The following is a 21,733-nucleotide window of genomic DNA, read 5'->3' as shown; positions in this document are numbered from 1 at the left end:
ATATATATATATATATATATATATATATATATATATATATATATTTATATATATATAAAATATGTATAAAATCCGTATTATGCAAGCTTACGTCTGTCTATTCTAAAATATCAGGTTTTTCAGCTATTTTCATGAAAGTAAAGACATTTTTTAAATCAGTGTCAAAAATGCATTTAGGGGTACATAACGCCATCTGCAATTTAAAATTTGTTGTGGCCAGTGTATTCTATTGGACACACAGATTTCCACCTTTCTTGGATTTGTACACAGTAGATATTATTTGGGCACTGCCTCTTTAATTTAACATACAATATTCTGACACATACCCACTCACCTAATTCAAACCTCCAGCGACAGGAATTTATGACAAAAAACCCCCAAAAAACACAAAAGTACTTCTTACTCCAAAATAAATGAGCTATTACAAACAATATTTGGATTTTATCTCATCCAAAATGTAGTCTTGACTATAAATCAACATCTTGCCAGTTCCAACCAGTTTGAATTAGACCTATTTTGGTGTGCCACGCGTCTGCCCACGTCATGTAGCCACCTAACTAGATTGTTCCATCAGACGGAATTACCCGCATCACTCAATGAAATGCAATTATTGATTACGCTGCTCTCCTCCCTGCATCCATCCCTGCATCCCTCCCTCCCACCATCCTCCATCCCTCTGCCTGCGTCTCCTCTTCTGAAGTACTGCAGCGAGAGAGCACTGCGTCGGGGAGGGGGGGAAAAAAATCACGTTGTGCACTTCATTTACGTCTTTGTTAAAGAAATACCCACGGGATTTATTCAACATGTATCCAAGAATGGGTTTTAGGACGCTCTAGCTACTTTTGTTGATATAAATGAAGGTAAGTCTTTTTTTTTTTTTTTAAACAGCTTTAAGTTGGTTAACCCAGTCTTGTGTGAATGTTTTATCTTTTGTTAAAGTGAAAAACATCCATTTAGTTCTTTTTTTTGATCTGCCGTAGGTCTTTGTGTTGGATTAAAGAGAAGGTATTATTCATGTTTTGTGGATCATTTAAAAGTTGCATGACGGCTACTGGCGAAGCAACTGACAACATTGGCAAAAGTGAGCTACGGTTAAATTCATTTGGTTGTAAAGAATTTGAGTTTCTTCTCAGTTTTCATTCACTGTTAAAATGATTGCTCCAATTCATGGTGACCCGGAGTCTCGGAATTACTTGTCAGTGCCCTGATGTAAAGTTTAAGACTGAGAAACATTCTTGATGAGTTTTTACAGTGTATCTGTTTGTTCTCTGATTTGGATGCGATTGAGGTACTTCCCCTTGATAGGAGTAGAGTTTTTCAGGTTGTAGACTGTGGACTTAGAGGCTGTCTAATGCAATGCATCCGCCTGCCCTGGGGCAGTTGGAGCACTCCGCCAAAAAGAGGAAAGGATGTGGGAGCAGACAACTGACTCACCCGTGAATTGCACTTCGTAAGGCAATGAACGATTGACAGGCTCGCAGCCGCTGAACTGGAAACCTGTGGCAAAATGCTTTGGGAGCTGTAGGAACACAACGCCACATTGTGGTCTCGTTGTATTGTGAATATTTATTCAAGAAGTGTTGTTGTGTTGTCAAAATCATGCACGAATGGTCCACTGGATTTACATTTCTTAACTTTGTGTAATGGTTTAATGAAAAAAAAAAACAACATAACATTTTGGTACAAACCCAGAAGAAAATACAGTTTGAGTAACAGAAAAATCGTACCCCCACCCCATAATGCAAATGGTGGTGTCCCATTCATCAATTCCTTATGTCTTACGTTACCTCCATCATTCAGAAACCAGCCCACCAACTAACAAACTCAAATACGGTGTTCTGCAATTTTTAGACTTTTTTTTTTTTTTTTTTAGATATTTATATTATTGCAGTAGTCTCTATTTCAGTTGTGTCCTCTCTCCAAAATCCCAAATGGCACGGCCCCATCATCTTATATAACTGGGAAGAAGCTCGCTAATATTCTTAACAGTTAGCCCCTGGGGGATATCTGAGAATTGTTTTCTACCGATGCCATCATCATGGGTTCTATAAACAACAACCTAGTAACACTCATGTCCATTTTTGATGCTGTGGCCTGTAATTTCTTTATGCTTTTGGAACTTAGAGCTCACAAGAGACTCCCTTTGCATTTCACTCATGGTGATGGTAGGCTCCAATTAATGCCTGAGGTCGCAGAGCAGAAACAGAAGCACCAGAAAAAGATGCTTTCTCTCCGTTATCTTGACAAACAATCAAGAGGTTCAGCAGATGTTTCATTATTTTGTTTGGATGACGGTTAATGATCCCTTCGCCAAATGGCCTGAAGAGTTCTTGCATATATCGCAAATGTGCAACCCTACTAAATCTAAATGGTTTGACAAGAACACGGTTCACCAAGGTGGAGCCCGTGGGCACCAGGTAGCCCCCCAAGAATCGCAGGAGTATCCCGCAGGATTGTCTTAAAAATAGCTCGCCTATTAATGTTATAGAAGTAATCAATTGAAAACGTAATGACAAAATAACAGTGAGAATTATTGCAATTATGAAGATCACTGTCTTTATGTAAATGAATATCATATCATATAACTAGAGCAAAAATTAAAGGTCATTTGAGAAAATGTGTTATCTCAGAACTGGTAGCCCTTTACATTCCTCAGTACCCAAGAAGTAACTCTCAGCTTCGAAAAAGTTGACCCCCTGGACAAGAAGGTCTACTCTGAACGAGATGAGGTCTGATCCAGCTAAATCTGTTTTACAGTACAGTAGAGTGAGAATAGTTTAATTAGGGATGTTTGTAGTATTGTGGTTTCCTGGTTGATCTTATTCCCATCAAGAAATGCAAGGTTGTTGACAAAAACATCAGATTCAGGGTTATAGTAGTTGTGGAGTTTTTATTAGCGTTCATTTTGAATTTCATTTAAGCATTTGTTTTTCAGCCCGGTTAGTATTATTTTCCAAAAATGATTTGTATTAGTTTAGTTTTTATTAGTTTTAGTTTTGGTTTAAAAAAAAAAATGAGGACCCGATATGACATAGGCAAGAGCGCAAGATAAATTAAAGAAAGGTCACTGAGTATTGTGAAAGAAAATAATTTAATTTCAATTCTAACTGGTTCTAGCTATGTGTTTATGTGCATCTGACATGGTCCAAAGAAAGATACCATTACATTACAAACATTTTTAAAACGGCAAGTGTTATTTGTCACATTAATAACGCTGACCATTTGGCAATGGTGGAAATACAGCCACCTTCATCGTGGTTTTCCGCTTTATCAGAAATCTGTGCACGTTTTAGGGTCATATAGTATATTCTTACATTTTTTTTTTTTTTTTTTTGCAATGTGACATGATTACTATTATTCAGTAAATACAGATTTTGTACGTTTGTAATTATGTAATCAGCAAAATACTCCTCACAGCAGGCATTTTTCATTCTTCATTCATTATTCAACTCATTCACTCATTCATTACTTTGTGATATCGACATGATGAATCTGCATGTAACGCTTTATTTAATGTTTCCCATGTCACTGGTTGGTTTAACGTGTTTCTCTTTTGGTTCTGCGTTGTCAATCCCCAACACCCACTTCAACACACAAACAAATGCACTACCTCAGGCTGTAATGCCATCACTGTTTAATGAAATCTCCTAATGGAAGACGTCCCATTCTGGAAGCGCCTCCTCCAGATGAGGCCACGACTTCTCCATTTTGATGGGATTACTTGCAGCGCTGCCCACTTAGAGATTGCAACTGCTCCTAGCTGATACTAATAAAGCAAACCAGCTGTCAGGTGTTCATGCTGGTTGGAGAATGTCTTTCAAAGGGCAGAAGCGGAACTAAAAAAAAAAGCATTTAATTGATGTTGAAAAAAAGTTTAAAAACACCTAAAATACCTAAAAATGATTGGCGATTGATGCTCACCTGCAGTCAGGTTCAAATGAAAAAGACACTTAAAGAAAATAAATTTAAGATATATATATATTTTTTTTAACTCTCAAATAACATCCATTTGTCTTTATAGTCGCTGATCACTTGAACCTTTTCCGGCTGAGTTTGTGCGAAAGATGTGGCACACCTTGAAACTGGCCGTCGTTGGGACAAACAACCATTCACTTTGACAACCACAGAGAAAACATGAAAACTCCACACAGAAATGTTCCAGAAGAGATATAAATCTTCTGACAATGAAGATGTGCGAGCCACTATTCCACTGCGCTTCTGTAATAAATAATCGGTCACTGCCTAACGTTTTCCCTATATCATGTGAACTATAATACTGGACAACAGCAAATTGTATTTTGTCACAGATTTTAAAATATATTATGTCATATCTTTTGTTTTCTAGTCATAAAAGCTTTTGTAATTTGGATTTTACAATGTGTTGTAATTTATAGATATGATATTTCAGAAAACGAAATTCCACCTGTTGCTTAAGCTAAACCTTAATTACTAAATAATACTATATATGACTAATAAATATTATTTTCTTGTTATTATGCGATTATACTTATTATTATGAAAACCGATTTGCTAAAAAAAACAACCAAAAAAAAAAAACAAGGAAACATTTGGAATTAGTGCAAAAAAATAAGCTCTAAACTTTTACTTGGATCTCTGATTAAAAAAAAAAACGTGTTGACCAATGTAATGGTTAATTGGTTGACCACTATGTACAGTAATGGGTTCTTCTCCGAAATGTTTTTTGTGAATATCCGAAAAAATAAATAAAAACAAAAGAAAAAACAACCCAGACTAAACTAATAAACATACATAGGCAACATGACCATATACAGTACAGCAATGAAAATATAAGACCCTTGGTGATGGGAATAATAAGTGAGAACATGGAAGATGGCAAAGCTGCCCTACTGCTCTCTTGTTTGCAAGTGTTAGTTTGATTGTGATTGCTCCAGTTGCTGCGCGCGCAGTCGGGGGGGACCTCTTCTGCTGCGGTCAGGTGGTCTTCTGTGAGCTCTGGTGTCTTCTGAGCTTCATCACGCCTGACAGCACACCTCGCCATGCACTCCATTGATTTTCTGACAGGCAGACACCACCAGGAGCTGTGTGAGCTTGCTTGTCAATGTGCATAGACTCAAGGGAAAAAAAGAACAGTTTGTTTAAGCAACATGGTCTAATCCTGCAGCGATGTTCGCAGATTGGCAGTCATGGCCCTGAACTTTGTCACACACCTGGCTGTTAGCTTAACAAATAATACGCAGTACAAAGTGTCTTTCCGGAGACATTTCATTTGCTATTTAGCCGGAAGATGAAATTTTATACACATACTTTTTTTCCCCGGCAAAATTTAGGAAGTTTTAATGCCTCACGATGAGCCACGCTGGATCCATTTTGAACACGCAGTTAAATCACTATAATGATTCTTTGTTTGATAAATAGCACCAGACTCATCACCAAAAAGCTGTCATGTAATTAATTCGTATGACAATCCAAACCATCAACGATGCCAGTGGCGGCATTAAAAGAAATGATTGGTCCTTGCGCATAACCACAGAAGTCATCCAATGAGCCAAAGAGATTAGTGGAGTCACCTTGAATCAGCAGTGTCATTTTGTCCAGTAAAATTGCATTATGGGAGCTGGAGCCGGCCCTGTGATTTGTGTTCTCCTGACAAGGCTTCACTGTTCATTAGAGGCTGTGGTGAACAGCCCTGAGACGCATGTGGAGGGTGCACTCTGGACGGCTCTGATCTCCCTGGCCGACACTTAAGTCAGTCCATAGATGATTTAGTCTTGCGTCCAATTTGATGCAAAGAAGTGAAGAGCTTTTTTCCAAATCACTTTAAATCAATATTCTGAAAAAGAAGAGACCAAGATGCAAATTTGAACAGCATAAACCTCATCCTGTTAAAACAATTTAGTGGTGCTCAGTCCGCTGTGAACTGCTAAGATTGTAGGCCGAACACAAATTGGATTGCCACCAAAAGTGAAAAGCTACAATTGTCATGGTTGTTATTGGCTATGCAATAAAGCTGGAAAAGTGATTGAAGTACTTGACATTGCAAAATTAGAAATAGACTCGCTGGAGTCTGTGCATGACGTTGGTGGGAAAACCGCAAGCTCGCCCCTTGCGGACGATGTCGTCGGACTCGGCCGCGCATGTGAACGACAACTGGAGACCGCCTTGCACCCCTTATTGTGCATCTATGGGTGACCCCCGACACTAAACACTCACACACACGCACATGCACGCAGACATACACATGCTCTACAATAGTGTTGGGGTTGCTATTAAAATAAATTTTTTCAATTGTTTGATTTCTACACGTTTCCACACTTAGAGTCATATCTATGAATGAAATGACCTCCATCACACACATCGGCAGAGCGTTGACTCTTTTTGTAATAATATTTTATTTTGTGGGAATATTTTCACATGCGGCAAGATCACATTAAGTCAGAGTACCCTTTAATTTAAAGTCATATTCCAGTAATTTTGTGCTTTGTGTTTCAGAGATGTCAACCCGAATGAAACAAACAAATTTGAATTGGACAATTTCTGAATGGCACACCTGATATATCTCACTCGTGAGTCACAGCACATTGGTGGGAATCACTGCCTTATACTACACAGCTGAGGCATGATTGACATGATAACTGGGGATTGTGAATGATACTATGACATATTAACCAGCATTATAAGCATCCCTTCATTTTTTTGGCATCAGCATTTCTTAGCAGTCACATGCAATTTCAGCGTGAAATACAATTTCTGTTTTAATGTACGTTCATCTGCTTTAAGTTAATAAGAAGGAGACAGCAGGCCAGACTTCCAATATGGGATGTGAATCCATGAATCATAGTTTGAGCGTAAGATTACATTAGACTGGGGGCTCCCTCTTATTAGCAAGGAAAGGACCGCTCCAACTATGTTGTGTGCACACATGTTGTGATGTGCATGTTTGTCATGTACCTTATTAAAGGACAAGAGAGTTATGCAACACAACATAATGAATCACACTTGATATCAATTTCACAAATTCTTTATCATGAAATATGACAATGCTCTTATAGGTGGATTGTCACACCAATTAAAACACCCTTTTTATTAATTGTTGAGAAATTGATTTGAGCTAATCCTATTACCCTGGATACCATAGAACAGAACATGAGTCAGCAGTTTCGCCATCCTTTATTATTTTCACCCAAAGGCCAAGCGTAAAATAACAACGAGAACAATCCAGCCTATGTTATTAACATCTTAGAACAGCACAACATTGTCTGTGCATGATTTTCAGATGTCGATTGTCAGTTGATTGACTTTTGTCCATCTGGGCTACATCTAATCAACATTAGGAAATGATGTTCTGCTGAACTCGCCCTCTCTTTTTTTAATTTTTGTTTTAAATTACTTCTCTTCCACTTGCCCACCTCTCTGAGCTTGCTTTATGATTGCAACAAACATCGTGTTTTTTTTGTCCCCCCTGTGGTGACAGCACACTAATGAGTTGTGTTGCTCGCTTCTTTTTTCCAGACCCTCTGAGCTGACCATTCCCAGTGTAAACTCGCCTTTGTTGCTTGTCTTTCCTGTACACCAAGTGGTTGAGCCAGAATGGAGGACACTTACAATAACAGGACTTCCCTGGTTAAAGGGGCCAAGGATATAGTCAAGGAGGCAAAACGGCAAGCGACAAAGAAGGTCAACAAGGTGGTGGACCGTGCTGCAGATGAGTATTCATCCCACCACAACTATTCACGATTCCAGGATGATGCGGACGACGATGACGAGGATTTCTACAGGAATCCACCGAGGCAAGATGGGGAGGGTTACCATGACAATGATGAGGGCTCCAGCGATGCCACGGAGGGTCACGATGATGAGGACGAGATCTACGAGGGCGAGTACCAGGGGGTTCCCTCCACAGGCGACAGGAAGCATAAGGAGGGCCAAGTGGCCCTTGGGCAACCGATGTCGGACGCAATGAGGGACAGGAAGGAGCTGGAGCAGGAGCGACAGGCGGATGAGGAGGAGCTGGCACAGCAGTACGAGCTCATCATCCAAGAGTGCGGCCACGGGAGGTTCCAGTGGCAGCTGTTCCTGGTTCTCGGACTGGCCCTCATGTCGGATGGCGTCGAGGTGTTCGTGGTAGGCTTTGTGCTTCCAAGCGCTGAAACAGACATGTGTGCACCTGACTCCAGCTCAGGATGGTTAGGTGAGTAAACCTCGGTGCGTGTGTGTGTGTGTGTGTTTTCATGGCACACAAAGTGATCTGAATCATTAGAATTAGTTTATCAAAACAGATTCATTCACCAAATCATTCAGCGGCACCGCGGCTTTCTTCTGCCAGAGATGCTGGTGATGCTTTCGTCCAAAATATCCGTTTTTTACGGTAACAACGAATGATTGACTGATGACTAATTACCAGAACTTACTTTGTCAGTGAAGTAATCTGACTACAATTACTTTGCAATCAGCTCACAAATCCTTCACTATCAGACGGTAGTGCCATTAACTGCCTTTTGGGTGCATCGGTGCATGACATTGGACAATAGGAATCACATATTTTTCAACAAAAATTTTCCTTCATGCATCTTCATGGAACAAATTTAATAATTAACAAATTTTATGCTACTGGATAAGACGCTGTCCCTTGATAAAGACACACAGAAACAACTGCATGTTTTAGAACACATAAAAAAAGAGGAACTACGGTGTTTACTGCTTGAAGTGAAGCATTCTGGGACTTCACGATTTGCGTTCCCTTAATATGTCACATATACGCCACGTATTTAGACCACATGAAAACCAATGATGGAGGAAGGACAGAGATTCACATTTTCAAGATGGAAATACAGTCACTTTTTTGAATTAGTGTAAGCCAAAATGCTGTGTGACTGCACCAGGTCCCACATAATTAATCATAATATTTCAAAATAATGTACATTATAAATATTGTTTGGATGACCGTATGCACAGTGAAATATGCCAAATACACTGCAAATCATAAATACTATCACTATTATTCTAAGTTGCACAAGTTCTCTGGCCCAAATCAGGTAGGAAATACTCTGGATCCCTCATGATTAATTAAAGTAAGCAGTATGAAAAATGGACTAATGGATAAATCCAGTTTGGTGTTTACAGTACACTGAATGAGAATTTTGCAGCAACCAATCTGGTCCTCCATATTTTTGATCCAGATCTGGTTCAGAACTTGAAGCCTTGCTGTCTCCAATCCACTTAAATAATTGAGGATTAGGTTCCATTTGCATGTAGTGTATGCAAGCATGTCACACTTCAGTCTATATTTGTGTCACATATAAAAAAAAAAAAAAAGTCTTCCAGTCCACAAGTCTTGCATCAGGATTAAGAGGATAACTGGTATTGCTCTCCTAGCGTGTTGAGCAGCAGCCCCAGCAGTCCTGATGGCTGTAGGTGTATAATCCATCATCACAATGTCGTGCACAGGGAATGACTCACTCACTCACTGTAAGCCTACCAGAATGACACACAAAAGACTTTTCGATATACTGTACGGCTATACAGTCGGCTAGGCGACCATACTTTTCATGGGTTCATAACGCATCTCTAAAGCAATGAATCAATCGAGCAATTCTATGATTCCAATTGTTGGTATTCAACCATAAGTCTCTTTTAGTGTACAAAACATAGTCCATAAAGATATGAGTGGGTGAGTTTGGTGTTGAAGCACATGACCTCCACCCCATCAAAAAACTTTGGGGATGAATTAAAACACAAATGTCACACATTGAAGAGATATTAAACATGTTCATCTAAGATATTTGAACTACTATAGTTTGCGATTAAGGTGTATTTTATTGTGGCATTCATTCTATCCCAGTGGTTGAGCTGTTCCATCTTTTTTTTCTGTCCCTTTCCAAGTATCCATGCAAGTGCTTTTCTTCCTCTCTAGTCAAGCGAGGTCTCGTAGGCATTCATACTCGATACGCTCAGCTTGTCCTTGTTCGTGACTCCATCCCTCAGCCTCTGTCCCTCCCTCTCGCCCTCCTTTCTCAATGCTCCTTTTACTTAGTGGTCCTCCCCCATTCTCCTCTCTTTGTTCCCCCCACTGATTGCCCGGAGGCTCCTCCCTGTTGAGGTTAACACGTTGTATATGCGAGTGAGCATACTAGTATGTTTCCGCATAGATAGCATGCATTCCACGATTACTAGCGCCTTGTTGGCATCCATTAGGAGTTTTCTGTGTAAATATTGTAATTACAGGCAACAAAACAAAAATTGTTTCAAAGGTGCCATGGTAATATTTCAGTGTCTTGATGGGCAGGAAAAAAAAAACAAAAACAGACCAAATCTGATAGCTCGAAAACACAACACGGGCCGCAAGCTGCGTAAAGTGATCTAATGTACTACAATGGGATATAATATGGCTTATAATAATAATAATAATAATAATAATAATAATAATAATAATAATAATAATAATAATAATAATAACAATAATAATAATAATAATAATAATAAAAATAAAAATAAATAATAATAATAATAATAATAATAATAATAATATTATTATTATTAACATTATTATTATTATTACAGAAGCTGGTCTGGAATTCATCAAATTATTTTTTTTTCTTGAGTGCAGAAGGGTTCTCTTTGGCTGTATTAACAGTCTGTCTTTTAAATATTTTTTATGTTGTACAACAACGGTAATTGCAGTGCTGCGATACATGATATTTAATAGTATGATTATTGGAAATCTAATCATTTAACATGTAATATATTGCAGATTACCTATGATAAACACATAAATTAAATGAGAATAATATACTGTGATGCAAAACTAAAGAATTTTAAAAAGTCATTCCGTAATTGGTCAGTTTAAAAACATTATAGTTGGATTGGCAGGGTTGTTTTTGCAATATGTAAACTGAGCTGCCACAACATTGATTATACTTGCACAAGCTCATGTCATCAATAAAAGAGATGCATGCACATTCTTTGGCGTAAAAGATGTGAATTTGAAAATGTTTTTGAACTTTTAATTTCACAGTGATTATGACTGTGGTTTGCATTAGTGTAGAACTGAAAATGGTGTTTTTAATATTGTGGTTACCTTATTTTGCTATACAGTTGCTTAGAGGTTCAACTATTAGAACATAATTTAATAATCAATTATAATGTATTTGAATGTCAAATTTACTGATAATTCTTTTTTTATTATGGATTGATCATTTGAATACCATGTAATGCAAATTGTCCAAACCCTCAGAATTTCAACAATATTCTCATTTTCTGTAGTGAAAGCAGAGTGATTATCTTTGTAATTTTCAAAATAAGATATTGGCCAACATAAGCTTTTATTTCATGAAACCATGAATGTTGAATGGACTGTAACATGGCACGCGTTTGTTTGTGTGTGGGAGGTGTGTGCGGCACGGATGTACTCGCAGTGAGGGCAGTACACACTTTAAATAACATAAAAGTCCGAACTGACAATTAAATGTGCACTATGAGCTGTTGTGCGGTGAACAGTGGACCGGCAAGGAGGAGGGACAGCTCTGAGGTAGCGAGATTACCAAGTTAAGAGGAGTAATGAGGAGGCAGGAGTGGGAGGATCAGAGCAGGATGCTGGCACACTGGTACGATTCGGCACGCCAACATTGTCAGCGAGAGGCTTTGCCATCATCTCACGCGCAAAACACAATAAGAACACAACGCCCTATCATTACTTATTTGTTCTCATGGGCTATATTTTTCATCATGATACAACCCCTCATTTCGCCCCATCTTCACTTAAGAGCCACCTCTCCCTCCTCACTTTCACGATATCGTCCTTTCACTCTGTTCTCATCTTAGTACCAATTGTAGCCTCTGCTCTTTATTGTATGATCAAGCTCCATCTGCAGTCCCCCTACCCCCTCTCTCTTTTTTATCCCTGTTGCCAGCCCCCCCCCCCCGTGTGGGGCTCCAGGGTCCAAGAGCAGCTGAGCATAGCTAAACTGCGGTAAGATGACAGCGTCACTGCAGAGATTACCAGCACTTGTGCAGTGCAACTCCACCAAAGGGTGGGAACGTGTCTACATGTGTGGGCGCGGAAGGCGTCCGGGTGGTGGGGCCAGAGGGGCTTGGCCAGCTGATGGTAAACCATAGCTAACGACTTTGTCCCATTAGGGTGTCATTTGATTTAATGGGAATTATTCGCACTTATTAATGTAATGGAGATTGCTTCATGGCTGATGCTGATGTGTTTTTTTTCATTTATTTTTTACCCGGCACGCAAGTCCCTACAATGGGTTACCGTCATGTGGATTTTATTGGAATCCCATTCCCACTGATGTGACTTTTGACCGCTTTTTCCGCAGTGGTGGCAGAAGGTGGAGTACAAACTCGTCAGTGCCATAATGTTTAATGAAAATTGTATTGTTAGTTCGTGAGTTTGGCCGAACTATATTGGCAGGAGGCGACAGGAGGAACAACACACACCGTCTAGTATTATTGCGTAACGTTTTATTTGCCCCATGCCACAGAGTCCATATGTAAGGTTCCTACCTACATATGTCACCTAATACTACAAAAATATGTAAAAAGAGGACAGAAAGAAAAGAAAGAAAGTAAGTATGAGGTTTCGGTTGTAGCATAGGAGGATCCAAATGCAGGTAAGCCAGGCACAGAGTAGTTTTAACAAAAAGTGTTTAATTTCCAAAAGAAAACTGAAAGGTTAACAAGTAACTAGGAAAATCAAAAACACTAAAATTCAAAACAACCAGGATCAAGGTAACAAACAAACACAAGGAAAAGGACTTGGCATGGGTGAAGGTGAAAGAAAAAAAAGTACTTGACAAGACAACAGGCGACACAAACAACTGACACGACCAATGAAGAAACAAAAACTGAGAACTAAATATAAGACAACAAGGAACACCTGGACAAGGCACAAAGGGTTGGAGGGCGCTGATTGGTCAACACTTGGGCTTGGGTAAAGGAACACAGGTGGACACAATAAGCATGACGAGACAGAAGACCCAAGGGAACACAAGGCAAAACAAGAAACTAAAGTCAAAAACCGAAATCTACAAAAGTGAACATGGCAGTATGTCCACACTTAAAATGTGCTTTCGCACACTTAACAAAAACGTTTGCCGATGTGTGGATTTTCACAACGTACTTTTTGATATTAGTGGTGAGACCGTTTTGACTGGCATGTGTTGTTGGCTATTTTATTTCACAATGTGTGCACATTTGTATCTTTATCATCCAGCTTCGTTTCATTTCATGCAGACTGACTCAGAGTTTTCATTTTATTTAGTTGTCTATGAGAAATTGCTTGGAAAATCTAGCAGGTAGAAAATTACAGTGGTTTCTTTAAAAAAAACACACAAACAAAAAACGCACTTGATTTTGTAAAATATTTACATGTAAGCGGACATAAAAGTGAATAGAGAGGATACAAATTCAGAGAAGGAATTAAGCAGAGGTTTGAAAGGAAACAATTACAGAGAGCGAGAGAGAGAGAAGGAGAAGTACCACTGCATTAGATGGTGTATTAGGATAAGGAATATAGCAAGTTTTGCATGGTGCCGAAGCATTTCTTGACGCTGAGAGCGATGAGCATCAAAGCATGAAATCACAGAAGAGGTCTTGAATGCAGCTCAGCTCTCCCACCACTCTCTCGGTTTCTCAGGGTGTAAAAGGACGGCAAGCGTTAGGATGCATTATTTCTTTTGTTACCTCTCATAGTTGTTCTATCTCATTTGTATTTCTCACTGCCTTTGTACCCGTTCTGATATTCACCAAGGAGCTCATGTTTAGTGCTAAATGACTTGGGCTTGCAAGGCTTTCTCTTGAACGGGCTTTCTAATATTCATTCATTGTGTAACACCATGATGCTGGTAACGCGCTATGTTACGCATTTCTCAAAAATGACTGCCGAGTCATTAGTCTGTTTAAAGTTTAATGCGTTACTTTGTGACAAAACAGAGTTGGTAAATTGTGAAGCTGAAAAGGAGCTTCAAGATCTTAAGAGAAAGCAATCGCAGACAAGTTCATATCATGAGGTGCAACTCATTGATTACCACACTAAACTCAGCCACAATTTAGAAATTAGAAATCCCTTTATTGTCATTGTACTCAAGTGTGCAACGAGATTAGAGATGCATGGTTTGCAAATGCAACAAAACTAAAGTTAACAAATAATACTATAAAGGAGGTATAACATACCCTTTTACAAGCCAACAGGCATGCAACAAACAAAAGTACATTATGGAACATAAAAGCAATGAAGGGAAACAGTTTACATTTTGCCCGTGAAGCATTATGGGATTAGGTCATCTAAGGCCTATCGTCTGGTTGTAGTGACATCACATATGAGCCACGTCATGTTTTTAGTACATTGACGTCTCACGTGTACATACCATTGAAAGGAAGTACACACTTTCATACATTCAAACTGGAAATACAATCTCTGTTTTGAGTCAGCTATAGATGAAAATAATAAGGTTGGTTGTACACTCTGTGCTGTCCATAAAGTGTTATCTAGCTTTAGAAAAAAAAAGATTCAAATTTGAGGAGACATTTGTAGACACCGCACGGTATATTATTTAGATTAACTCCACAGTGCTGTGCTTTCTTTCTTTTTTTAAATTTTCATTTCATTTTATTTTATTTTATTTTATTTTATTTTATTTTATTTTATGCACTTCCAAAAAACGGTATTACCAAAACCAGACGTCATGTTTCTATTAATAGAGCTTGCCAGCGTCTGCTCAAAGTAACAAATAAAGCACCTTGTCATCTAATTTAGTTCGTTTTTAAATCAAATAATCAGTTAAGTAACTAAGTTATTTTTTCAAAGTATACTGTGGGAACACTGGAGACAACATCCTGGCTTACAGTCGAACAAAAGATGGGCCGAAACTGATGGAGAGATTGTTTAGCATGCAGCACGATATTGACTAAAAACTCATTGCCTAACAAGAAAGGAGCTCATCAAGCGGGACGTCAAATAAGACTGGCCAAGTCGAGTCCCAGACTTAAACCCTAAATGGTAACCGGTCGAAACAATCAGCTGCAAGAGGCTGACGTGAAACCCGGGGAAAGCATCACAAAAGCTAAGTGCAAAGGTTTAGCAACGTGAAAAGATCTCATGCTTGATGCAGCTATTGCAAGCTACAAGCTTGAGGGAGTGCGATGTTGTCCAGGACAATGTTCACTGAATCGAAGTAAAAAAATAAAGCTTTCATTCTTTACATTTGATTTAATATCATTCGTTTTTATAAATTACAATACAATAGTGTCCTATTGTTTTTATAAAACGACATATATAATTGATAGCATTTCTTTTTTAGCAATGTACAAAATGATTGATATTTGCTATTTCATGAATAAATGATGAATTATCTTTTTTTTTTTTTTTTTTGGAGTGTTTCCTTAGAGTTTTCCATCACATCCTCTCGTGAGTGATGTGTTTTGACATGTCTACACAGTATCATGGGCCAAAACCTTTTGGCTCAGTCTGACAAGTCTTCTGACACACTGTCATTTTCAGATGTTGCACCGAGTCCATTTGGGTCACCACATTAAAAAAAAAAAAAAATCTGCTGTATTTTCCTCACGTCAATGATGCATGTGTACGAGCTGGCTTCCATTCACGCAGTTTTCTGCGTAATGTATCAGAAATGAGACTTTTCTCCTCTCTCAGCCGCAATTTGTCTTTAAACTACGCTCAACTGAGCTGACATGTATCGATTTTTCTCCTCTTCTTTGTCTGCAGACACATAAGAGAGGGATTTGTTCTCATCTAAATCAATAGCGGAGCAGCAGTGTGTAACCATTCAAAGTGCTGAAGTTTCATTAATTAAAATACCAGCCTGTCTGCTTTATCATTTCAAATATGTTCTCTATTGATTAGCTGACTATAGTCTGAATGTCAGTGTGACGCAATGCTGCATTATTTCATGCTCCATCATGCGCACCATTATGGGAAGAAGATTGAACACTCACGAGCCACAACATTAGCTACCCGGAGTACCTTCATCTATAGAAAGGAGTATCAGGATTACAGTGAGCAATATTTCCTTTGAAAATTCTGATGTAAAAGGGGCAATATCACAAGAATAAAATGAGTGCTGTTAATGTGCCAAAGCAAGGATTTGTTTATTCAACAATATTACATATTTTTTTCCTCATCATTTTATGCCTTTCTCTGTTATTTTTTTTCATTTTTATTATGACCGTTTTGTTGTAGTATATTAGTCGTTTTCATAGTTTTCATCAGAGCAAACCAACTGCAATAAAATATTCAGGTACGGTGAGCTGTCGCTATTTCCCTTCTCATGTTGTTAAAAAGGTCATTTGTTTATATTCTGCATTATCTTTGCAAAAACACTGAAGGCCAGCGAAACATTGCATGACTCACAACCCATTGCTTGTGGCCACAGAAAAAAAGAATATTACGTTGCCCTCAGATGACTCCCAACCTTTCTTTTGGCCATTTAGCATTTAGCGCTAGACCTCTCTTTGTTCCGTGATGTTATTTTGGAGTTACAGTATATGTGACACTACAGTGTACTGCCCTGCTCTTTATTGGGGCCAGCATTGCTGACATCATGCACCGAGATGGCGTGCAGCAAACTGGACAGACCGTCGATAAATTCATTGCGTAATTGACTGTCCTGTGTCGGGTATATTCATTTGTCAACTGCTTTTAATGCACTGCACGTAGGAGGGAGTGCAGGTGCTTTCTTGTTCTATTTGGTGCCTGCCGGTCTACACCAATAAACCCTTTATAAAGTCTAACAGATTCAAGGATGCCCTTTCTGTGCATTATGTTTCTGCATTGTTCTGCAAAGACTCAAAAAGGATTGACGCAGGGGATGTATCAACTCACTGGGTTTTGACCCCTGAAGCAAAAGAGCTCAGCAGATATTGCTCACTGCTCATGAGAGGATTACACATGCACCTTGTTGTTAGGGTTATTGCATTGAGGATGAACCAAAGTGTGTATGGGCTTCAGAGAGGTTCGTCTGAAAAGCAACGTCGACGGTGGAACATTACAGCTTTTTGGGGCGTGAAAACAGCCTCCATATGGACTCAGCCATTAAGAACTCTCTGCACTAATGAAAGTCTAATCTTGCGGCATCTTTTCATTTTTTTTTTAAATCTTTGCCTGCAGAACTGTGCGTTACATTCTAAAACATTTTGAACTCAGTCTCTTTCAAATTGGAATGGACTAGTCAAGGTTATAATATACATTAAGGATGTTTATATGTACAGTCACATTATAGCCTCCATTGAAAGGAATTGGTAAACGCACAGGAGCTTTTAAGATGAGTTACCATAGCAGCTAATCATGTTGCCTTCAGGAAACATAAAAAAGAATGGATAATTAATCATCCTTTGTGAAAATAAAGATCGCAAATCACAAAAAGTAGCTCAAGTTAACACATGATAGAGTACACAGCAAAAAGTCAAGTTCTATCTTTCTATTTCTCTTTGCAGGGAGCATTGTTTACCTGGGGATGATGCTGGGAGCTTTCTTTTGGGGAGGAATGTCTGACAAAGTAGGCCGCAGACAGTGCCTCCTCATTTGCATGTCCACCAACGGCTTCTTCGCCTTCCTGTCGTCTTTTGTCCAGGGATACGGCGTCTTCCTTGTTTGTCGCCTCGCCGCAGGGTTCGGGTAAGACTGCTGAGACTGGAGGTCACGCTGGTGGCAGTTTGTTTACTAAAATGATTTGTAAAGGTCAAGCCAGGGATGCGTTTATGTTCACTCGGCATACCTTTGAATCAAGCATCCTCATTATTACTTCCTTTCCTGCAATTGAATTTAATTTAATGATCACTTCAAGTTAAAAACTCGCTGCCTAAACATTTACAGAATGTTTTATACTGTAAGTGTTTATCAGTCCAAATGCATCTTTTATGCACCTTTCTTGCTGAAATTACAGGATGGCCGAGTGGTCTAAGGCGCCGCGTTCAGGACCCAGTCTCCCCAGGAGGCCTGGGTTCGAATCTCGAATTTCCCCATTGTGGGACTAATAAAGGGAATATTAGTATTAATAATTAAACTACAATCATGTATTACTACTACAACCACAACTAAAATAAAAATAAAAATAAAAAATAAAAATAAATAAATACATAAATAAATAAATTTAAAAAAAAAATACAAGCTGTATTTGTGTAGATTTGGTTCCCAAGCAGACTGTAAATGGTTTGAGTAACCCTGCTCAATATAATAGTTAAAGTGGATTGCATTTGCATGTGCACTGCTAATGTTGTGATGTTGTAACTGTACCTTTGGGAATTACTGCAGTAATTGCATCAGTAGCTAAGAGTAATTAAAAACTGTCATTGCAACCTTTAAGGAAAGACAGGTTGTATAATACGTGTCATGTTGTGTTGTAATCCAAGTAATATTGTGATCGAAAGCCTTTTAAATGCAGTTTTTTTTTAATTAAGGAACACAAGGTAATCTATCTTGTAACAACTCATGCAGCTACTGTATGTAACAGCTGAAAATCTCTAATTTGCACTTTTCTGTGCTTCTTGCAGGATAGGAGGTGCAGTGCCCATTGTTTTCTCTTTCTTTGCAGAGGTTCTATCGAGGGAGAAAAGAGGAGAACACCTGAGCTGGCTGTGCATGTTTTGGATGATTGGCGAGATCTACGCATCCGCCATGGCGTGGGCCATTATACCGCATTATGGTGAGTTTTACCTGCTTTATTGCACTCGCATAAATAAGTCAGAGTAAAGCTATGCACCATATATAATATCGCTTTACAGAGTTGCCTTGTGGTGCGAGCGAGATACGGAAATAATGATGATCGGATTTCATTTTACTCACAGATATACTTCCATACGTTGACATTTAAATGTATGTGTACGTTTCTTCTGCCTGTCACGATACACTCACTGATAGTCATGACAAAATTATTCGACGACCCTTGTTTCTTCAGTCTCTTGTTCATTTTAAATACCTAGGAGCCTCCATTTTACAGACTAATAGGTGGGAGGGGATCATCCGTTCAAGATGATTTGTGTGTTAAACTGAAGGAGTATTTGTGGCCTAAAAACGCAGAGTACAGTACAAAATGATCGTAAATAAGTCAATACTAGATTTATACGTTTTGAACTGTGTGTCAACCTACAGCAACGCTTAGCTGATGACCATGCTTTGCATTGGAAACTTCACAAATGCTCATCTGTTACCTGATCTAGTCTGACCTACAACAGCGGCACAACCCAGACATACGTGTATTTTTCTCTGTCTGCTGGTTGCTCCACAGCGACAGCATTCAACAGCGGCCAAATATGGAACCGAATTGTTTCTGACAACTAGAGTGGACTGGACACTATCTTCTGTCTGTTAAATCTGACATCTGCCTGTTAACTTTACTTTTGTTTGGACAAATATGACAGTGCCAACAAAAATAGCTCCTAAGAGTTTATTTTCTAAGGTTATCTTAATTATAATAACAAAAATCACGAAAGGTCTTAAATTAATTGCTGTGGCATTACGCTGGCAAAAGGAGTGCTTTGAAGCATTCTACGTTTTCTTTGTTGGTTTGTCACATGATACGCTTTTAGTGTTACCAGGCATTAAAATGAACAAGAAATTGAAAATAACAAGGTGGTGTATTTCTTTTTCCATGACTAGATGAACAAAGATGTTTGTTATGATAAATAAGTGTGTTCGGTTTATTTCTTGCAGCGGTGATGATCTTTTTTTTTTATTATTATTTTTTTTAACGGTACCGAATAGCATTGATTTGCTCACAGCAAACAGAGTACAGAGGTTAAAAAGGTTAACATTACATATGAAAGTCACGGTAAAACATTAAATAACGAAACGAGTTTTGTAATTAATTTTCTCCAAATATTTTCATGCCTTTTTTTTTTTAACCTTTCATGTTCCAACGAGCCCCTCCTCTCCTTAATTTGTTGGCTCTGTCTAACTCTGTCCTTCCTTTTATTACCTCTCCTTCCTCTCTCCTCTCTTTCTCTACTCCCCATCTTGACAAAGTGTTCTTCTTGATCAAGCATAATTAGATTTTTCTCCTTGCTTGACCAGGACAAAGCTTGTGCTCGAGGTGATTTATGGCCAGACCATGCTTTGGCCAACCTGTGACGTCAGTGACTGTGATAGCACTTGTGTGTGTGTGTGTGTGTGTGTGTGTGTGTTGTGCATTTGGCAAATGTGCTTTTAGAAGGCACTTAATTGACTTAATCCACCTCTTCATTCCACTGCTATCACGTCAGAAACGATAAATGCAGTATAAAAATGCAATATAACCGCATGCAATTGAGCCACATACATCATCTGGAGTCGTTCTGAGTCAGCATTTATTGAATAACAACAGAGTTGGTTATTATGTGTGCAGATTGTTACAGATGTGATTTACTTGTAACAAGTTTTGACCTGACCACTAAATGAGAGAACAGAAAATGCTGATGTCATCAGGACAGGACATATCTGAAATTCGATTGGTTAAAGAAACGGTTCATTTCTCATATTATTTAAGTGCATTGGCCAGCACTAGTGATTTTGAAGGCCCTGAAGCACTGTCCGTCATCCACGCAGGAGGGCCGGAGCCAGAACCATCTACCTCAGAGCTGTGAGGCCATCGTGCTGAGTACTAGTCCTCGGTGCAGCCCCTTGGCAGCACATAGCTGAAATCAGATTGGTGCAGTGCAGTCAAGACAAATGCCACAAAATGAAGAGAAAAGACTGTTGGGGATAAATTAATAGAATTTGGTGAAACACGTTTCGAATTTAGGTTGTAAATTTTGATGTTACTATTGTTATTGGGTATTGGGTTTCGAAGTCATGTTTAAAACTAGGGTTAGGGTTAAGAAGTCAGCTTCTAAATTATGGTTAGGGTTCAGAATTTGGGTTTAAAACTAGGCTTAGGGTTTGGATTTAGGTTTTTAAATTAGGTTTAGATTTTAGAAGTAGGTTTCAAATCTGGTTTGAGGTTTCAAACTAGGGTTAGGCGTTAAAAATAAGGTTAGGGTTAAGAAATAGGCTTAGAAACAAGGGTTAGTGTTTAGAAGCAGGGTCTCAAACAAGGCTTAGGGTTTAGAAGTCGGGCTTCAAACTTGGGTTCGGTTTTTGAAGAAGGGTCTCATCCTTAGTGCCGCAAAGCATGCTGGGAACACGTCGGATTGAAATCTTTCTCAGACACTTGTTGTCACACGAGTCAAATTCACAGATGAGTTAGGACCGGGGTTACACTGTCGATATGGCTGTATTTATTGCACTTCATCCCTTTGCTCAAATTAAACACAATTTAATTTGGCTCTCAATTTTACCTTCAAAAGGGTGCACGTCTCTCACTCTCTCTCTCTCTAACTCCCTCTATAATATATATATATTATATATATATATTCACAAAAAATTCCATGATCAATCATGATTAATCACATTTTTCAACTACTATTTTTTGCGAAGCTTATAACAGATATTTACTTGAATAATATCTTGGAATTGATGCATATATGAAATATGAAGTATATTTAATTCAAAGACTGTTCTAATGGCTTTCTTGGATTCTTGAATATGATCTAAATGGAGACATCTTTGCAGACATTTATTTTCGAAACATTTCTCAAAACTGCTGACAAGTGCCACACTCCAGCAGTGTTGATTTGCAAGGCCCAGTAGTAACTTAAACACAGTTTTATGTTCTGAGACATGCTCAAGACAGCTATTATGGCACAATATTTGCAAAGTATGCAAATTATTTTTAAGTAAATCAAACTGAGTTAACTGAGTTAAAATCTTTTGGAT

The 21,733-nt window shown here is 38.6% G+C and overlaps 1 protein-coding gene across 1 annotated transcript in view; it reads left to right on the top strand.

Annotated features, from left to right (window-relative positions):
- Nucleotides 1-610: 610 nt before the first annotated feature.
- The window catches only part of sv2ca (synaptic vesicle glycoprotein 2Ca), a 33,565-nt gene continuing 12,442 nt past the window's right edge, over nucleotides 611-21,733 (top strand). The window contains exons 1-4 of the mRNA XM_088296457.1: nucleotides 611-860; nucleotides 7,492-8,170; nucleotides 17,440-17,620; nucleotides 18,496-18,647. Coding sequence (XP_088152583.1) covers nucleotides 7,570-8,170; nucleotides 17,440-17,620; nucleotides 18,496-18,647 — 934 coding nt within the window. The 5' untranslated portion in view covers nucleotides 611-860; nucleotides 7,492-7,569. The remainder of the gene's footprint in view (nucleotides 861-7,491; nucleotides 8,171-17,439; nucleotides 17,621-18,495; nucleotides 18,648-21,733) is intronic.

The sequence above is a fragment of the Idiotropiscis lumnitzeri genome, chromosome 1 (assembly GCF_059441095.1).
Source record: "Idiotropiscis lumnitzeri isolate Australia: NSW breed Sydney's pygmy pipehorse chromosome 1, RoL_Ilum_1.0, whole genome shotgun sequence".
NCBI classification, from domain to species: Eukaryota; Metazoa; Chordata; class Actinopteri; order Syngnathiformes; family Syngnathidae; genus Idiotropiscis; species Idiotropiscis lumnitzeri.
The sequence above is the reverse complement of the archived record's forward strand: the minus strand, read 5'-3'. Positions and strand labels throughout refer to the sequence as shown.